At 35.7% G+C, this 20,737-nt stretch overlaps 1 protein-coding gene across 1 annotated transcript in view; it reads left to right on the plus strand.

The window, feature by feature from the left end:
• Nucleotides 1-20,737, plus strand: part of SYNE1 (spectrin repeat containing nuclear envelope protein 1) — a 363,177-nt gene that overhangs the window by 172,489 nt on the left and 169,951 nt on the right. Inside the window, exons 65-75 of the mRNA XM_058172424.1 lie at nt 301-618; nt 1,794-1,949; nt 3,374-3,544; nt 4,662-4,988; nt 8,931-9,083; nt 10,703-10,870; nt 12,401-12,577; nt 13,870-14,016; nt 15,399-15,524; nt 16,206-16,382; nt 19,826-20,091. Of these exons, the coding sequence (XP_058028407.1) occupies nt 301-618; nt 1,794-1,949; nt 3,374-3,544; nt 4,662-4,988; nt 8,931-9,083; nt 10,703-10,870; nt 12,401-12,577; nt 13,870-14,016; nt 15,399-15,524; nt 16,206-16,382; nt 19,826-20,091 (2,186 nt within the window). The remainder of the gene's footprint in view (nt 1-300; nt 619-1,793; nt 1,950-3,373; nt 3,545-4,661; nt 4,989-8,930; nt 9,084-10,702; nt 10,871-12,400; nt 12,578-13,869; nt 14,017-15,398; nt 15,525-16,205; nt 16,383-19,825; nt 20,092-20,737) is intronic.

The following is a 20,737-nucleotide window of genomic DNA, read 5'->3' on the forward strand; positions in this document are numbered from 1 at the left end:
GCCGTCTTTTAATGTTTTAAATTTGTCTAGAGCATACAAAAATCTTATTTTGAGCAAATTTATATTGTTTCCAAACTAACAGCAGTCAACCATTTGAGCTTGCAAATAAAAATTACTATTTTGCATTAATTGGATATATTATATAAAATTCTGATCCTTTATAGGGCTGTGCATGGTTTGAAAATAATTTGGAAATAATAACCATATTTTTTCCAGGTTTGTAGAAACAATTTTACCTTAAACAATCTAGTACAAAAATCTAGTTTAGAAAGTACAATATCCAATAATTTTGCATTTCAGGAATTACAGGTACATTGTGCTGAAGGACAAGCATTGCTTAATGCAACACTCCATGCTAGAGAAGAAGTAATCCCATGGGGTGCTCCCCAGTTGGAGGAAAGAGTATTGGAGTCTCTCCGTCAAGATTGGACAGTCTACCAACACAAGCTTTCTGACGTTAGGGTACAAGTGAATACTACTTTAAGTAGACTAAAACTGATGGAGAATAAATTTCTGAAGATGGATCAATGGCTCAAAACTCTGGAGGAGAAAGTTAATATCAGGACTAGCCGGCAATCTGACCGAGCCACAAAGGAAATCCAGCTTCAGCAATTGAAGGTGAGGAAATTATACAATATATGAGCACCAGTAATCTTTTATATCTATTTATTGCAGTCATAGATAATTCATACAACTGAAAGCTGACATTCATTTCAATCTATAGAGATATCTTTATATTCTTAATCTAAATACAACATATGATTATTATTTGGTATGAGCATAGATTACCTATTTGTACAGTATATGAAATGGAGATATTTTTTGAAGTGAGGAGGGGAAGGAGGGACGGAGAGAGGAAAGAAAGAAATATTAAGCTTAGCTATATTAAGTGTACTTCAGTTTTGATCCACTTATTGTCTCTTTAGTCTACCACAATACTAAGCATATCACTATTGGGAATAAGGGCTCCCACTCTAGTTTTAAAGTATCTGTTTTGGGGCAATAATCGAAATGGATTTTTCTGTCCTTTTTTCCAAACATGTTCTTTTTCTTTCTCACTACCACATCAGAATGTTCCTACTGATTTTTATGCAGCTTTTGTAATCCAAAGTATAGCAAGGAATCTTTATACAGAAAAAACTGTGCCTCAAACTTCAAATTGCTAAAAACAAAATAAATCTTCATTTAATTTGAGAAATGTTCATTAGTTTGTATCAAAGTTTGCAGCAAAATGCCGTTTCCCGTTTTTCTTACCAGACAGCAACTCAGATTAATTATGTATCTTTTATATAGGCTCAAAGTATAGAGAGATAAATGGGTTATGTTGATGGGAAGAACTAGAAACATTAGAAAGAAGTAGAATCAACTATGTGAAAGTCTTATGGGTAAGAAGAAAGAGAGTTTGTATGAGTCAATGGAATAATCTTTGAATATTGGAGAACAAAGAAAATACTGTTGACAGATTAGGCCTTTTGGATTTACATATAAGATCTGACTGATATATAAAAAGCTAATGTACAATAAAACAATATATAAAAACCTATGCAACAACAAGATTCTGCTTCACCAAGTTCTCTATTTAATAACTAAAAGGAGTGTTGTATCTTTCTGTAACATATGTGCATGCAGCAAAAATAGTCTATAAATATTCTGTAAATTAAAACCACAGGCTTATAATTCTTGATTTTATAAATCGAGATTCATGTTTCCATATTTTTGTTATTTTTTAAAAGTTCTATAAATCACATGTATGTCATTTCTGAAATATTTTTTAAAATATTTCTTTATCTCAGAATTGGCATGAAGAAATAACAGTCTATAAAAATGAAGTTGAAGAAGTTGGGTTGTTGGCGCAGCATTTCCTGGAGGAAATTCATACTTCTAGTAGAATGGGAAGACAAGCAACCCAGCTTGCTTCTCGATACCAGACTCTTGTTCTTCATGTACTGGTAAATAATGAAAATGTTCTGAAAGCATTATGTTATAATTGGGAAAGATTCAGTGATTATTATTTTTTTTAGATTACACTTCTAAGTGCTTTATTTTTAGGAATGATTGTCATTCTGCTTCTCTTCTCTTATCTGTATGTCTGAAGATTAAATTATACAGCTAAATATTATGCTGAGGATCACTCACCAGCTATTAATATTCAACTGTAAGATTAGACTAAAATTAGTGTCAGTCATTTATATTATGCTGAATTGCTCTCGATCTGCTTTTTTATTTTTTATCTATTTTACAACTCATGTTCTAAGGCAAGAGCTCTAATTCTTTTTATATAAGAAGTGATAATTCAGGAAATAAAGGTAGTCCTCAACTTACAACAGTTGATTTAGTGACTGTTCAAAGATACAATGACACTGAAAAAGGTGACATATGACTGTTTTTCCCATTTACAACTGTTGTAGCATCCCCATGGTCACGTGATCAAAATTAAGAAGCTTGGCAACTGATTTGTGTTTATGATGGTTACAATGTCCTGAGGTCATGTGGTTACTTTTGTGACCTTCTTAGAAGCAAAGTGAATGGGAAAGACATTTTCACTTAACAATTAGTCTACTAATTTAACTACTGCAATGATTTACTTAACAACTGTGGGAAGAAAGATCATAAAATGGGGCACAATTCATTTAACAACTGTCTTGCTTAGCGAAGAATTTTGGGCTCAATTATGGTTGTAAATCAAGGATTACCTATAGAAATGGTGGTTAAAAAATAACCAATGTTTTCTGAAGAAATCAAATTAATTCTTATAGCATCTATGAGTTCATTTTGAATTTTTTTAACATACTGTTAAGACTTAAAATGTAACTACATGTGGAAGGGTTTTCTCAGGCACATTGGTAACTCCACCTTCATTATACAGTTTCCTGGTCCTATTCCTTGTAGTCCATAGACTGAGAATAGATTTCTGAGCAAAGAAATACATGTTATGCTGTGTGATCACAGAGTCCCTTGTGAATGGGAGCACGTGCAGATCTCTGCATCCTTGGTCATCTGTCTATGTCAGACCAGGAGTTGTGCAATATTGGGACAAGACAATGTTATGTTAGAGGTAGTATCAAAATTCAATTAGCCTTTCAGCATATTTTTATATCCATAAACATTGAAGGAGTATTGAATTGTCAGCATAAACGAGACATAATTTTGCCTTCTAGGATAGATGGTCTGTGTGAACTAAGACAACCAGTGTTTATGTTTCCATATTCCATAAGAATTGTCTAGTTAGTATTAAGAAATATTTAATAGCAGCAGTTGATTTCCCAACTGTATACTGCATTTCATTGATAAATACAATATTTTGTGGGCTTAATAGAGGTGTGAGTATCAAGGAATGAATTAATAATAAGTCTCACTTCTCATCTCCTTGCAGGAACAAATAAAATTCCTAGAAGAAGAAATGCGAAGTTTGGAAGAATCTGAACTAGCTTTCAGTGCTTACAAAGACTGGTCTGAAGCTATCCTTAGGAAATTCAAAAATGTTGTGACAAAATGTGATGTAGCGGAGAGAGCATTAATGGAGAAAAAAATGCAGAAACTTGAGGTAAACTCAACTGCAATTTGTCACTGCATATCTAATATAACTATATATGACATTAATGTTTGTATCATAAATGTAGCACTACAGGGATGTAGAAATCTATGAACAGTGGATTTCAAACTACCTACATTAGAAAATTACTTTTGCATTGATTTATAGAAATACTGGATTTATAGAGATATTTTAGAGAATGTAATGCAATTAAGGGTGACATTGGAGCCTGTTGTGAAATAGCAATGATACCTGGAGAGAGAGAGAGAGAGAGAGAGAGAACTGAAATAGCAGGGCAGATTGTTCAACACTGATTTTTATTCAAAGAAATGTTAACAAATGATGAATTACTGAGATATAGCAAGAATTCTAGGATACTATTTGAAAGATGCTCTGTTTCAGTAACATAATGTTTTAGAATTTGAAATATTGACAATAGATGATTGGCAATTTCCTGAAAGCTTGTATATCTTTCCATAATTTTCAGTTTAATATTTTTAAAATGCTAAATAAGCATTTATGTACAATAATTAAATTACTATAGAAATACTGATGTGTAAACTGCTAGTTAAATTTTATTTATTTTTTATTTATTAAATTTATATGCCATGTAACCTCAAAATATTCTGTTTTTCCATGATAATATATAGAAGCACCTATGAGGACATAATTGGAATTATATCATTAATATGTAAGAAGGATATATTGAAAGCTACACTAAAAATAGATACACATGATGATGTCTTGTTACCTTATCACTTCTACTCACACACAAACATTAATTAAGAGCTGCCAATTCTGTGGCTAAATACAAGTAGGGTTAAATATTAAGTAATGTTCACTTTAAGCCAACTATAATCTTGTTGGCTTAAATTGCTTTAAATTATTTAATTTAATTTAATTATTTTCTGATTTTGACAAAATGTTATAATTTACATCTTCCTGGTTGATTGCTCATGCCTCAGAGAGAATTTGAACTGCTCTGTGCATGATCAAAAATCCTGTTTGAATTCAGGTAAATCAAAATGTGATCAAGTGAACCAATTTCTAGCAATAGAATATCTTTGCATTCTGAATTTGCACAAATGGTTTATTTTACTTGTAAATATTGTGCATTTTTTGTTCATAGGATCTCATGAGTGACATGGAAGTTGGTCACAGTTTGCTCAAATCCGCCCGTGAGAAGGGAGAAAGAGCTATTAAGTACATTGAGGAAAATGAAGCTGAACAACTGAAGAAACAAATCAGTGATTATGTAGAACAACTTGATGAAATGACTTGCTCTATCAGAAAGGAATGTACAACCGTGGAGAAATGTCTCCACTTAACAAAGGAATTCTTAGATAAATACAAAGTACAGACACAGTGGCTAACAGATTATCAAATCATACTGCACAATACAGTGGATCCCAAAATGGAATTATATGAGAAGAAGGCACAATTATCAAAATACAAGGTAAAGATAATGTTGTGCCTTACAAAATGAAAGGATTCTTCAATTAGAAATTTAATTCCCTCAGATATTTTCAGATATCCAGTTTGACCATCTAAATTTTACTGAGGCGTTCTTATTAAATACCCATTCTTAAAGATAGTATAATCATTAAATATAATCATTAAATCAGCAGACCATCACAAAATTTTGGTGGTCTCCCTAAGCTTCAGTCATGCAAAGTGATCCAACAAACACTTTCCAGTGTTCCTGCATCTGTAATGCTGGCTAGTGAGATTCTTTTTCCTAACTAATCTTCACATTGTGAATGTTAAATCCTTGCCTAATAGCAATAGCGCTTAGACTTATATAGCGCTTCACAGTGCTTAACAGCATTTTCTTTTTTTTTTTTTTACTTTTTGAATAATTTTTATTTCCATTTTCCAACATCATATTTATGTACAAACTATTATCCATCATTAATCATTAATTTTTATTTATAACTGATTCAGGCCTGCCCGATTGCCACTTCCTTTCTACACAACCTCCCTCTCTACCCTCTACTACTTTCCCTCTCTACCCTCTACTACTTTCCCATCCTTCATCTCCTTCACTTTACTACTTCCTCTCCTCCTTCTCCTCCTCCTTCTTCCACCCTTCTTCCACCCTATCTAACCTTCTTATTCCCTCCTCCTTCTCTACTCTTTCCTACCTACTTTCTTCCTCCTTCTACTCCTCTCTCCTTTTCTTCCTGAAATGGCAGTCGAGCATCCCCAATATCATTTTAATTTTTTTTTAATTTCATATCTTCAAAATTACTGTACATTAATAATCAATCCATGTATCATTTCCCCTTCCCCCTCCTCCCCTTCCCCCCAGACTTCCCAGAGCAAATACCGGGTATTATAACCAACAATCACAAGCTAAAGTATGCAAAATATACATAACCTCCCAGCTTTAAAAATTTAAAACTTTAGATCCTCACATTAAGAATAAAAAGATAGGAAAGAATAATAAAAAAAAGAAAAAAAAAGAAGCAATACCAACTTCACATATTACTTCTTCTTACAGTCCATTTTTAAAATTAATCCATCTTCTCAAATTCAATTTTTTTTTTCCACTTGTATATTCCTTCAAATTTCATAAGTCCATTTCTCAAATTACAGTCCATCTTCTCGAACTCAAATTTTTATCACTTATATATTTCTTCAGTTGCCATAACATTTAATGTCCGTTCTTCTTACAGTCCATTTTAAAATTAGTCCATCTTCTAAAGTTCAATTTTTTTCACCCACTTATATATTCCTTCAAATTTCATAAGTCCATTTCTTAAATTACAATCCAGCTTCTCAAATTCAAATTTTCATCACTTATATATTTCTTCAATTGTCGTAAGATTTAATATCCAATCTTCCAATACTACTCCATCAATCAAATATCATTTCAAATAAAATCTCTCAAATATAATATTTCCAGCTTAACTTCATAACTTTTACTATCTATAAACGTATCAATTAAAATAAATAATCATTTAAACTACATCCACAATATAACAGTAAGCAGTTAAAATCATTACATCCACATTATCTAAATTCATAAATTTCACTTTCCATCCTTCACAATTGAATAATATCATCCCATAGATTTATACCATACAAATAGCAAATAACATAAATCCTATAATTTATATCCTAAACAAATCAATTCCAAAAATTAACCATAATCATCATATTCACATCTTAAACATTCCTCCCCTCTCCCATTCTATTTTGCATCATTTCCAAACCAGTTAACTTAGCATCTAACAACAAAGGATTCCCACTCTTTAAAACATTAATATAAAAATGTCTCGCTTTCATAACTGAATTAAGAAAATACTTTCTACCTCTAAAATTCAGTGACAAACCCATTGGGACTTCCCATCTAAAATATATCTGATATTTCTTAAGCTCATCCACCAAAAAAGCAAATTCTCTTCTGTTTCTTAACATTTTAGGAGGAATTTCCTTCATCATTTTATATCTTGTCCCAATATCTGAAATTTATTTTTATAAAAGGCTTGCAAGATTTCATGCCTAACCTTTTTAGTTGTAAAATAAATAACCACATCCCTAGGTACTCTATTTTGTCTTGCCCACCAAGAATTAACACGATAAATTCTTTCAATATTAATCTCAAAATCTTCTGGCTTCACACCCTTTATCTGTGCAAAGGCTTGCGTAAAAATCTCCTTTAAATTTTCCTTCCTATTTTGTTTCAACCCCCTCACCCTTATAGCATATTCCATTAATCTATATTGTAATATTACTCTTTCTTCATCTGCCCTATCTACCTTTGCCTTTATATCTTCCATCTTATTATCTAAGTTCCAATTGTTTTGATTTTTTTGAATATCTTCTATTTTCCTTTGCAGCTCTAAATTAGTTTTATTAAATTCTGCAAGATCGTCCTGCATCTGAATACAAGAACTTAATATTTGCGCAATTGCATCCTTTACCATTTTCATTTCCCTCTTCTGCTCTTCCACCATTTCCTTAAAATCCAACATCTCTTTCTCTATTTCATCAAATTTTTGATCTATTTCTAAAAAATGACTCTCCAAAAACTCCTGTAAAAAATTTCTTACTTCCTTTTTGATTTCTTCTTTTAATTTTTGAATCTGAGCTGAAGAAATTTCAGCTGAAATTTCAAAGTTTTTAATAACTTTTGGCACTATTTGCTTAAAGGCCATTTAAAAAAAAAAAGGATAGCTTAATAATAAACCAAAAAAGAGAAAGAAGAAAAAATTTTAAAAGAAAATTTCAAAAAAACCCTATCTTTTAAGTCTATAATCCCAAGGAAGATGAAAAAATATAAATCATAAGATTCTCATTTCTTCCAGTTAGTCAGTATCTTCCTATATATCTTCTTTTTCAACACACTTTTGGCACTATTTGCTTAAAAGCCATTTAAAATATATATAACAAGTCAAGCCCAAAAAGAGAAAAAATATAAATCATAAAATTCTCATATCTTCCGTTTAGTCAGTATGTTTCTATGTATCTTCTTTCTTCTACTTCAACACTAGCTGTTAGTAAGCATTTCTACTTTCGTTTTCAGAGCACACATTCCACAAAACCGCCATTTGCTTTCTTCTCTCCTATCTTCGCAGCCAATAAATCCTCAGGGTTTCACAATCTTCTTACAAGCAGATGTTGGAACTCCAGTTTCTGCTCCGTCCACGTTTAAATCCGTCATTAAATCAATTCTTGTCGTGGCGGTTGGATGCTTCGTTTGTTTGCCATGAAGGCAAGTGCCTCTCCTAGCCCGGAGCTTATCAGATTATAGAAGGAGAACTTCCCACCAGATAAGGGCATCTCAACCTCAAATCTAATTGCTCAGCTTTCCTCCTTCGCCCGGAGGAAAGAATACAAGCTGTTGGACTGATTTACGATGTCCTAACAGCTTTTACAGACTAGGGAGTCAGCAGCTAAATCATAGCTGCTTTCTGCACGAAGCAGAGCCAAACCGGAAAACAGCATTTTCGAAGCAGCTTACAGAGTCAGCGTATTTCTCCCAACAATCTGAATTCCCATTTTACCAACCTCAAAAGGATGGAAGGCTGAGTCAACCTTCAGCCAGTCAGGATTGAGGGAATCGAACTCCAGGCAATGTGAGTTAGCCTGCAGTACTGCATTCTAATCACTGGGCCACCATGGCTTTTTTTGAATCTAAAAAGTGGAGATTTAGCCAGCTTTTCTCTTTTCCCTTTGTTTACTTTTCAAAAGGTCTCTTATGTCAAATGCCAACGAATAGACCTTTGTGTTCATATGGATAAAGTTTTGAAAGGAGCAAACTTCAAAGGAGGTTATTTGTTTAAGATGATATATATTTTGCTGAGTTCTGAATGTGATTTTTCCATCTATATATATATATATATTTTACATTGTATTTTTTAAAACATTTTTAATTGGATTTTAATTTTAGACAGTGCAGCAGACTATACTATCCCACGAACCTTTAATCAAATCTGTTGTGGAAAAAGGAGAAAGCCTTTTTGAATTGACTTGTGACACCAATGTAGATAAGAATGTTCAAAAACTTCAGAATGAATACCAGGAGCTCTGCAACATAGCAAAGGTATTTTTTTTACCGGATACACAATATTAATATTTTTTTATTTATTTATTTATTTTGTCACAACATCATACAAAAAGATTATATAGTATATACACATATAAACATATATAGGAAGAAGAAAAGAAAAACAATAGGACAGGAACGGTAGGCACGTTTGTGCGCTTATGCACGCCCCTTATGGTCCTCTTAGGAATGGGGTGAGGTCAATAGTAGAAAGTTTTTGGTTAAAGCTATTAGGATTATGGGAAGAGACCACAGAGTCAGGTAAAGTATTCCAAGCACTGATAATTCTGTTGCAGAAGTCATATTTTCTGCAATCTAGATTAAAGCGGTTTACATTAAGTTTAAATCTATTGGTTGCCCTTGTATTATTGCAATTAAAGCTGAAGTAGTCTTTGACAGGAAGGACATTACAATAGATGATTCTGTGAGTTAAACTTAGGTCTTGTCGAAGGCGACGGAGTTCCAAGTTTTCTAAGCCTAGGATTTCAAGTCTGGTGGGATAAGGTATTTTGTTGTTTTCAGAGGAATGGAGAACTCTTCTTGTAAAATATTTCTGGACACGTTCAATTGTATTGATGTCAGAGATGTGGTGAGCTGTATTCTAGAATTGGTCTAGCAAATGTTTTATATGCTCTGGTTAGTAGTGTGGTGTTTTTGGAAAAGAAGCTACGCAAAATTAGGTTTACAACTCTTAGAGCTTTTTTTGCTATGTAGTTGCAGTGGGCTTTGGCACTTAGATCATTTGACATGAAAACTCCAAGGTCTTTAACGGGATGGGGGTCGTCTGTAAGGTAATGTCCATCTAGTATGTACTTAGTTTTAGAGTTCTTTTTTCCTATATGTAAGACTGAGCATTTGCTGGTTGAAATTTGGAGCTGCCAATTTTTAGACCAAGCGGTTAGATGGTCAAGGTCGTTTTGAATGATAGAAGTGTTGTCTGTGGTGTTAAATAGTTTGACATCGTCAGCAAAGAGAACACAATTACTTGAGATATGGTCACAAAGATCATTAATGTATAGAATAAAGAGTGTTGGTCCAAGGACGCTGCCTTGAGGAACTCCACTCTTGACAGGAACAGGATTTGATAAAGCATTGCCAATTTTGACCACTTGTTGTCTGTTAGACAGAAAAGCAGATATCCATTTGTGGAGGGGTCCTGAGATGCCATAGGATGTTAGTTTAAGGAGAAGTTTATCGTGTACTACTGAGTCAAAAGCTTTGCAGAAGTCTATGTAGATTGCATCTATTGATTTGCCTTGATCTAGATTTGAAGTCCATATCTAGATTTGAAGTCCATACTTTTATTAAAAGTAAATTTATGTTTGTAATATGGATTATATAAATTAATCTAACTATATTTCATTTATGAGAAGAGAGTTCTGTTTTCTAAGAGTAATTCTTGAACCTCTTAAAATCCTGTTGAACCTGATCTTGTGTTCAGAGATGAGTCAACATCATATAAAATACCTTATTTAAGGTAGCAGTTTACAAATGAAATAAAAAAGGATTGTCATACTGATGAGTAAGAAAACTGAGCAGTTGAACTTTTAAGAATGAAGATCTGAGATTATTCTCATTTGAAACAACTGAAAAGTATCTGATTTTTGTTAATGCAGTTGCAGGTTGCAAGCTTGGAGGAGAAAATGAAACAACATGAAGACTATAATAGTGTTTTACAGGAAGTGGAAAAGTGGTTATTGCAGATGTCCAGCCGGCTGATTACCCCTGAACTCATGGAGAACAGTGATCTAGAAGTGATAACACAACAATTAGCCAGTCACAAGGTAGGTCTACATAATCAACAACTCTCTAGAAGAGATGGTTACTGTACTTTGTAGTTCAAGTAAAGAACTGCTGGTCTTCTAATAGTCGTAAATGTGCTTTGAAAAGTTTTCTGAAAGATTAGCAGTTGAAAAGAAAATACATCCTATATAAATAGTTTTCTATTGTTTTTTTAAAAAAAACCAAGACAGCAAATATTTAAATAAATCAAATTAAGATTTTGGCAATTAGTTATTTTTATTACTGTCTACAGATAGGGAAATAATGATATATATACAGGTGTACAAGGGGATGTGGTGGCTCAGTGACTAAGAAGCTGAGATTGTCGATTGAAAGGTTGGCAGTTCAGCGATTCAAATCCCTAGTGCCCCATAACAGGGTGAGGTCCCGTTACTTGTCCCAGCTTCTGCCAACCTAGCAATTCAAAAACAAGTAAAAAATGCAAGTAGAAAAATAGGGACTGTCTTTGGTGGAAAGGTAACAGTGTTCCACGCACCTTTGGTGTTTAGTCATGCCAGCCACATGACCACAGAGATGTCTTTGGACAGCGCTGGCTCTTCGGCTTTGAAATGGAGATGAGCACCGCCCCCTAGAGTCGGGAACGACTAGCACATATGTGTGAGGGGAACCTTTCCTTTACCTTATACAGATGTACATAGAAACCATATGTATTCAGTGTTTCTATACTTAAGAAAAAGACTACCACCTTCCTCAAACATTAGATGATTTTCAGTGAACATTATATGCAGTCTTTGTAATACATAAATAATCCTATATTTTTTGTTGATTAATAATGTAAGATCTTGTATACAGCTTCCTATGTTTGTAAACTATAATCTTATACAGGTTTTTCTCATATATTACAGAAAATGTTTCATTTTATTAGATTTTATGTACTGCTAACTACTAAGCTCTCTTGATAATTTTTTTAAAAAATAAAGGTGAATGAAAAGGTTTTTTTAAAAAATATATAATATTATAAAATTATAAAAAGCTTACTCGTGTATTTAAAAAAAACTTTCACAAATGAACAAATGAGTTAGGGTTCCTGATAATATTTTTTAAATTAACTGGTCAGTACATAAATAGCATCATAAACTAAGAAGATGACATTTAGCAATAGCAATAGCACTTGGACTTATATACAATTTCACAATGCTTTACAGTCCTCTCTAAGTGGTTTATAGAGTTGGCATATTGCCTCCAACAGTCTGGGTCCTCATTTTAGTGACCTCGGAAAGATGGAAGGCTGAGTCAACCTTGAGCTGGTGAGAATCGAACTGCCAAACTGCTGGCAGCCGGCAGTCAGCAGAACTAGCCTGCAATGCTGCATTGTAACCAGTGCACCATCAACGATTCGTTTAGGCACAAGTTCTCTATTCAGTGCTGAAGTTTAAGTATATATTTTACAGTCTCTGCACCAACACTCCTGTAACATATTGTTAGGCATTTTTTCATTAACATTCAATTGTAATATATTTTCCTGTCATTTAAATGCATTCTGACGTACTTGTAATTTAATAATGTTTTAGGCAACGATGGAAGAAATTGCTGGATTTGAAGATCGCCTGAACATCCTTAAGAGCAAGGGAGATTCTTTAATCAAAGAGTGTGCAGAACATCTCCAAGCAAAATTTAAACAAAATATAGAAACCCAGCTGCAGGGAACGAGAGATAGCTATTCAGCCATCTGTAGCACAACTCAGAAAGTAAGCATCAATCTTTTAATACTTGGCAGGGAACACAGGAACCAAGTGGTGGCAATTAGGTAGAAACTGGCTCAAAATAAGTAAGATACTGGGATGGTTTCTTAACAGTTTCTGAAAAATGAATTTAATAACAATTGTGGGGGGGAGGGAGGGACCTTGAAAACATTTACAAAGGTATGTTGTGTCTCGTCCGATCTCACCACAGCGGGGCCTTCTTATCTGCTTCCGAACACGGAGGAATGTCCTAGTATGCCTCCCGGCCCCAGCCCTGGCTCCATGCCCAGACAGGCTGAAGAGGAGGAAGTATCTCCAGCCCCCAGCTCTGGCTCCATGCCCAGGCAAACGGAGCAACTAGACCCCTCCCCCTCCTCCACAGCATGTGAGCCTGAGGGAGGTCAATTGCCAACAGCTACAGACTGGAGTGACCCACGCGTCAGAAGACTTGATAGACGGAGGCAACAGAAGGAAGGGAGGGGCAGACCTGGATAAGTGCTGAGTCATGGAGCCACACCCCATGGCCTATATAAAGGACCTGCTTTCTGGCATTCTCTGAGTCAGGCAAAATCTAAACATATCTTGCTGAAGTCACTTTCTGGTCTCCTGCCTGCCCTGAGGACTTTGCTAGGACTTTGGCAGAGCTGCGGAGGCACGCCTGATTCGGATTTCCCTGACTCGGCCGTCAGCGGAGGAGTGGGACACGACAAGGTAGTCCCAAAGTTGCTTTTTGAAAAGGCAACTTGTTTTTCCTTGAAAACATTTTGCTTCTCATCTAAGAAGTTTCTTCAGTCTTCAAGGAAAAACAAAGTCCAGTTGTCTTTTGAAAAAGCACCATTGGGACAACCATGGCCTGAATGATTGAGATTCTTCACAGATATTTTACCAAAGTAGAATATTTCAAGACAAACTTTGGAATAATGTATAGGGAATATTCATTTTATATTAAATAGCATTATAAAGGTAGAATGATTTCTACGGTCTAGTGCTCAATTTAATCAGCTAGACCAGTGGTTCCCAACCAGTGTGCCGCGGCACTAAGGGGTGCCGTGAGATCTTTTGAGGGTGCCGGGAACTTTTGAGCTACGGAGATTTTAAATATCTATTTCCTTATAAGGGTGCCGGGAACTTTTGAAAGGCTTTCCAAGGGTGCCTCAAACAAGAAAAGGTTGTGCCTCAAACAAGAAAAGGTTGGGAACCACTGAGCTAGACTATATTTTTGGCCAAGGGTCCATTTTCAGTTAGTAATAATCATTAATATTAAAGGAATTCTTACTTCTTATTCTTATTTTTTGTAGGTATATCAAAGTTTGGAGCATGAACTCCAGAAACATGTTAACCATCAGGATACTCTTCAGCAATGCCAAGCTTGGCTCTGTACAGTTTGTCCAGAGTTAAAGGCCAATCCTCATCGACCTTCTAGTTCAGCAGATGCTATTAAGCAGGTATCAGCAGTTTAAGTGGAAATATTCCTCTCCTCTCTACTCAACTCTACTCCACTCCACTCCACTCCACTCTCCCCTTTTCATTATCTATTCTAGCCTTCAGTCTTGTAATTTTCCAATATCTCCCATCTAAGAAATTAAGTTTGACCTTAATTTTTTTCAACAGCCAAGGCTACTTATTTGAGCTCTAGGTTCTTTTTAAAGAGTTTTTAAATATCAGCAAGGACATGGAGTATATTCCAGAAATTGATAAGGCCATTAGAAGTATCAGCTCTGCTTTCCCAGAAGACAATCTTAGGTCAAGTGTAGATGAACCTCCTTGAACAAACTCAAGGAATAGGGTAAACATATGATATAATCCCAGCCATTGTGCATTACTCTCTCACTCTCATTGTGTATTATAGGGCCCCCGGATTCTTAAAAAATGTTAAGCATGTCCTTTGGTCATCAAAAGCCTCTTCATTCCTGTCCAGTGATCTGAAAACAATCACACAATTTTGCACTAAGCAAAACAAGCTAACTTGTTTATGACATTTGTTAAATTGATTATGTTATAACTAATAAATGCGATAAAGCCATACAAACAGAGAAAAATGCACATGGTAACTTAACTATTCTTATTTTACTAGCTACTTTTAATCTGAGATCATTTTTCCAAAATGATATTTTTGGGTATTTACTAAGCTTGAACTTTTAAAATAGCTTGCTTATAAATTTAACATGGAATAGATCCATGAAACCTAATGGCATTTCTATTGTGTTCTACTACACACCAATAATTCTTCTAAATTTACTCTGCAAATATAAAAGTACATTTTTCTTTTATCAGAAGAGACTTCCAAAGATAATATTTCAGATTATAATGCTATGAAGACTGGGCTGTATTAAGACCTACAGAAAGAAACTAATCAGTGACTGCTATGTTCAGATGAAGAATAGTGTGTTTAGATAGTCAGATTTGTTTTTAATTCTGCAGTAAGAAGCAAAATTGTCCTTCTTCTTCAGTGAAGCCAATAAATGATCCAAACCTTAGTTGGGTAATCCATCGAAAGATTCATAACACGGGGAGGGGGGGGACGGAGGGAGCAATATCTGTGGAAGTCAAAGTTACTTTTAATTAGAAAGTTAAATGTAATCTGAACTATTCATATTTTTAATGTTGTGCACAATGCAGATGCGTAATCAACAGAGTCCCTTTGGTTACTTTATTAATATCTACAGAAAGAAATGTGTCATTTAATATCAATACCATGAGCAGTTTATTATTTTACACTATTTTTTAAAAAAAGTAACAATGTTGCTATGCTTTATAACTTCCAAAGCATTTTTAGGGGAATTTGAAAATCTATGTTTTGTTGATAATCTTTTCTTTCTCTTTTTAGATTAAACATTTTAGAGCCCTGCAAGAGCAGGCAAACACCTATTTGGATCTATTATGCTCCATTGACGATTTATCAAACAGCGCAGTAAAAAATGCAGCAGCAGATATTCAAGTAGCAAAGCAAACGGTATGGGATAAACTATAACAGCTGTTTGTAATGCTTCTTAGACATGTAATTATGTTTTTTACAGGTTCATATTAGGTAATATTGGTTTGAAGTGATGACTACTGTACTTCAATTAACAAAGGAGATTGTATGGGATAAATTGTAGCAGCTGTTCTCTCATTCTTCTTAGATACGGGATTATCTTACTTTCTCACCAATTAGGTAATTAGGTAATAAAGAAACATGCTTACAGTCATGCTTGCAGAAGTTGGTTCCTTAGACTCCAGAATGAAAGATAATAAAGAAAGAGGAAAGAATATAACTCGGGACAGAATTCAAAGATATTCACTTGTTATGTTTAATTCTCTAAGAAACTCTGTTGTTTCCTGACAATGAGGTACATCTGACTTGTTAAGGATGCTACATTAATTTACATTTTTTTTCAGATTGAATCTTCGTTGACATATAACTGTTATAAGGATGGTTACAACTGTTTTGTACAGAATTCATGTGCATAGAACTCATATAACATGAGCATTAGAGACTTATACATGCTCTGTTTATCTTCCACTCTTATAGGTTGTCTCCTGACCCCCTTCTAATGTAAATCTCCTGACCTACATAAATGGATAGTGTACATCTAAGACAGCTCTGAATTAATTACATTAAAATATTTCCATTATTCCTCCCTGTATTTTCCAGATTGAAGATAGGATAATGAACTCCCAGTATCTTGCTCAGGGCTGGGAAGAAATAAAGCAAATGAAAGAGGAACTTTGGATTTATTTCCAGGATGCAGAACAGCAACTGCAGAATATGAAGAGACGGGGGGCAGAGCTGGAATTAAATATTGCTCATAATATGGTTTTACAAGTGAAGGTAAGGAGCATCTCTTATTTTATTAACAAGAAATACATAATTAATAGTTTACTTCTGAAATCGTCTGGCTTCGTTGTGACAATAGAAAATTAAACAGCAGTAACATTTTTAAAGCTCAGATAGAAATCTGAAAAAGACCACTGCTTTAATGAACTACAGCAAAATTGCTACACTTCAGAAACCCAGACACTTTTCTTACAATTCATTTGAAACATGCACCTCGCTTTTCTATATTATTTGTTTTAGAATAGAATAGAATAGAATTTTTTATTGGCCAAGTGTGATTGGACACACAAGGAATTTGTCTTGGTGCATATGCTCTCAGTGTACATAAAAGAAAAGATACGTTCATCAAGGTACAACATTTACAACACAATTGATGGTCAATATATCAATGTAAATCATAAGGATTGCCAGCAACAAGTTATAGTCATACAGTCATAAGTGGAAAGAGATTGGTGATGGGAACTATGAAACGATTAATAGTAGTGCAGATTCAGTAAATAGTCTGACAGTGTTGAGGGAATTATTTGTTTAGCAGAGTGATGGCCTTCGGGAAAAAACTGTTCTTGTGTCTAGTTGTTCTGGTGTGCAGTGCTCTATAGCGTCGTTTTGAGGGTAGGAGTTGAAACAGTTTATGTCCAGGATGCAAGGGATCTGCAAATATTTTCACGGCTCTCTTCTTGATTCGTGCAGTATACAGGTCCTCAATGGAAGGCAAGTTGGTAGCAATTATTTTTTCTGCAGTTCTAATTATCCTCTGAAGTCTGTGTTTTCTTGTTGGGTTGCAGAACCGAACCAGACAGTTATAGAGGTGCAAATGACAGACTCAATAATTCCTCTGTAGAACTGGATCAGCAGCTCCTTGGGCAGTTTGAGCTTACTGAGTTGGCGCAGAAAGAACATTCTTTGTTGTCCTTTTTTAATGATGTTTTTGATGTTAGCTGTCCATTTGAGATCTTGCGATATGATAGAACCCAGAAATTTGAAGGTTTCTACTGTTGATACTGTGTTGTCAAGTATTGTGAGAGGTGGAAGTATGGAAGGGGTTTTCCTAAAATCTACCACCATTTCTACGGTTTTGAGTGTGTTCAGTTCCAGATTGTTTTGGTTGCACCACAAGGCTAGTCGTTCGACCTCTCGTCTATATGCGGATTCGTCATTGTCTCGAATGAGACCAATCACTGTTGTGTCATCTGCGAACTTCAGTAGCTTAACAAATGGATCATTGGAGATGCAGTCATTGGTATACAGAGAGAAGAGAAGTGGGGAGAGCACACAGCCTTGGGGGGCCCCTGTGCTAATTGTACAGGTATTTGATGTGATCTTGCTTAGCTTCACCTGCTGCTTCCTGTTTGTTAGGAAGCTTGTGATCCACTTACAAGTCTGTTCCGGTACCTGTAGCTGGTTTAGCTTAGTTAGAAGAATGTCTGGAATGATGGTATTGAATGCTGAACAATTGAACAAATGAAGGCACTGGGAAAGAATTGGAACAGGAATGGCATTTTTTCATTTATGTTACATTGTTTTTAGAAGTTACAGACTTGAAAAACATTTTTGAATTCTGTAACTGAATTTTTTTCCATAAAATCCACTATAATCTGTAAATAAGAGGTTCTCGGGTTAAAATAAAAAAGACGCAAGAAAATAAAATGTCAGGAAATAAATGATAAAATCAAGTACATAAAATTGCAAGTACAATGATGTTGCAATTACAGTTACTCGTCCAAAGAATTCTGAAACTGGAATATATACAGCAGTATAGTCCAGCATTAGGGTATTGGATTAGTAGGAAGAAGAATCAAATATCACATGGAATTTATGCAAGGAAGAAAAACTATTTATAGCATGCAGGAGGGGTTCAGCATTATTGCTAAAGAGATTTAATATTTGGGAATCTATTTAACTAAACTAATATCTAATTAAATAATATGTATAAGAATAGCTACTTCCAGACCTGGAAAAGTGTAAAGGGAAATACTTCTAAAGTATGGCATTAGGACAAAGCATGGCAAACTTCTTCTATACTATAAAGCAGCGATCCACAACCTTTCCAGCTCTGCGGAGAACCAGTAGTGGCAGCAAGGGTGGGGAGAGGGGATTGTTCTGCACAAGTGGCAGGTGCACGTGCACACGAGCAACTCCATTTACACAAGTGGAAGACATGCTTGCCTATCCCTTGCACGGCCCAACAAGCCGCACACTGGTACTGGGCCATAGCCTGGAGGTTGGGGATCCCTGCTGTAAAGGGTTGGATCAACACTTCCTTCATCTCCACAGTTGTATATGACAAGTTTGCAGTCCAAGGAGTGAGACAGCCATTGGGCAGTGCCAACCAGCAGCAAGGAGGCCACTGATAGACTTGTTGTGACCTAGGCTTACTGAGTCATTAAAACACACTTTTATTGCAACAGCTGTGAATTACTTTCATTCACAGCTGAGTCCCAATTAGTTGCAAAAAGTCCTTCAGGAGAAGTCCTTTGGGATAATCACCAACCCTTATCTCCTTTGACACGCTGCCAAAGACCTACTTGGCAAAGCCACACAGAGTCTAGAATCAAACAGAGATGCCGATTGGGAACAGAATTAACAACGTTGCTTTCCTGAAAAGGGCCCATATGACTTTGCTCTTCTTTTAAGCCTTATGGGAGGGGCCAATCATCTCCAGGCCTTACTCCCAAATCGTCCCTTTTGTTTTAACTGTTGTTGCCTTCTGGCAGCTCTGCGCATGCACACACTAGGAACAGGCTCCTCTGTTCCTCTCCCTCTCTGCTGTCAAACTCTGGAGGCTCTGGAATCAGCGCATAACTCCCAGATGGCTCTGGCTCCATCTCTGCCTCTGACACAGAGCCCTCTTCCGGGCCTTCCCCAGACTCCAGGACTGGCCCCAGCCTCCTAACTGTCCGATTCCGCTGCCAGCTTCGCAGGCTGCTGGCGGACCACAACAAGACTGTTGCCATCACCCAAGTTGCTCCAGTCCTCAGCCCCATTCCTTGAGCTCTGCTGAAGCTTGGGCATGGTGATGACCTGCTCATCTACCCACTCACTCTTAGTTCTTAGGCCATACAAAAGCAGGTGGTGGGACAGATTTGGTCTACAAGCTGTAATTTGATAGTTTCTGGACTATGACAGAGATGAGTTGAATGTTAGTAGAAAGGGTAGTTGTCTTAAGTGGTATTGGGTTTCCTGCTTGAACAGGAGTTGGATTAGAAGACTTCCAAGATCCCTTCAAACTCTATTATTCTGTTATTAAACAAATATTACCACTTTGTTCCCGAAGGAGTCAATAAAACAAGAAAATATTACAATCTCATGAAAGGGAAAAATGCATTTGTCTTAATTTATGGCTTTATCGTAGAATCCGAAACACAATTCAGTAACCCTTTTTAGATGTTAACAGAATTCTTTCTTGCTACTTTCTTTTTGTGTCTCCTAATATTAAGGACTTCAGCCAGAAGCTGCAAGCTAAGCAGACAGTTTTGACTGCAGTGACTGAAAAAGTGAGCAAATTGGCAGAAGGGCAGGAGTCACCAGAGCATAAGGAAGTAGGACGCTTGAGCAACTATTGGCTTGATCTTTGCCTTCAAACCAGCAACGTGCTCTTACGTAGAAAAGAAGATTTTCAGAGAACAACAGATTATCATGATTGCCTAAATGCAGTAGAAGTATTTTTAGAAAACTTTACGCAGGAATGGGATCACTTGGCAAGGTAAGGAGGGTATCCTTGCTTTATTTTTGACAGAACTATGGCTGTGCTTTGTTACTTGATCAGCATTAAAAATTACTAGGAATTCATATTTTTCCACTTAGTATTTCTTCTTCTATCTCAGCATGTTTTATTATACCATTTAGATCTTTTTCACTGGAAATATTATTAGATAGCACAGTTTTTACACATACACATGGAAAAAGCACTGAAATAGATCACTGAGGTGAAAGGGCAACCAAAGCAATCCGTGGGTTTCCCCCTAAGACAGTTAATGTTCTAACCAACAGGCCTTCAGCCAAAAAGAAATAATGTCAGCATAAAATTTGCTGCCAAAATTGCCAGTCTACAGAAATTGTTTGATTTCCTTACGTTCTGTGTGAAAGTCAAGTTAAGGAAAGAAGTGATTTGGTTTCCTTCAGATCCTTCCTGTCGTGTCCCACTCCTCCGCTGACGGCCGGGGTCAGGGAAATCCAAATCAGGCGTGCCTCTGCAGCTCTGCCAAAGTCCTAGCAAAGTCCTCAGGGCAGGCAGGAGACCAGAAAGTGACTTCAGCAAGATATGTTTAGACTTTGCCTGACTCAGAGAATGCCAGAAAGCAGGTCCTTTATATAGGCCATGGGGTGTGGCTCTATGACTCAGCACTTAT

Source organism: Ahaetulla prasina, chromosome 1 (genome assembly GCF_028640845.1).
Source record: "Ahaetulla prasina isolate Xishuangbanna chromosome 1, ASM2864084v1, whole genome shotgun sequence".
NCBI lineage: Eukaryota > Metazoa > Chordata > Lepidosauria > Squamata > Colubridae > Ahaetulla > Ahaetulla prasina.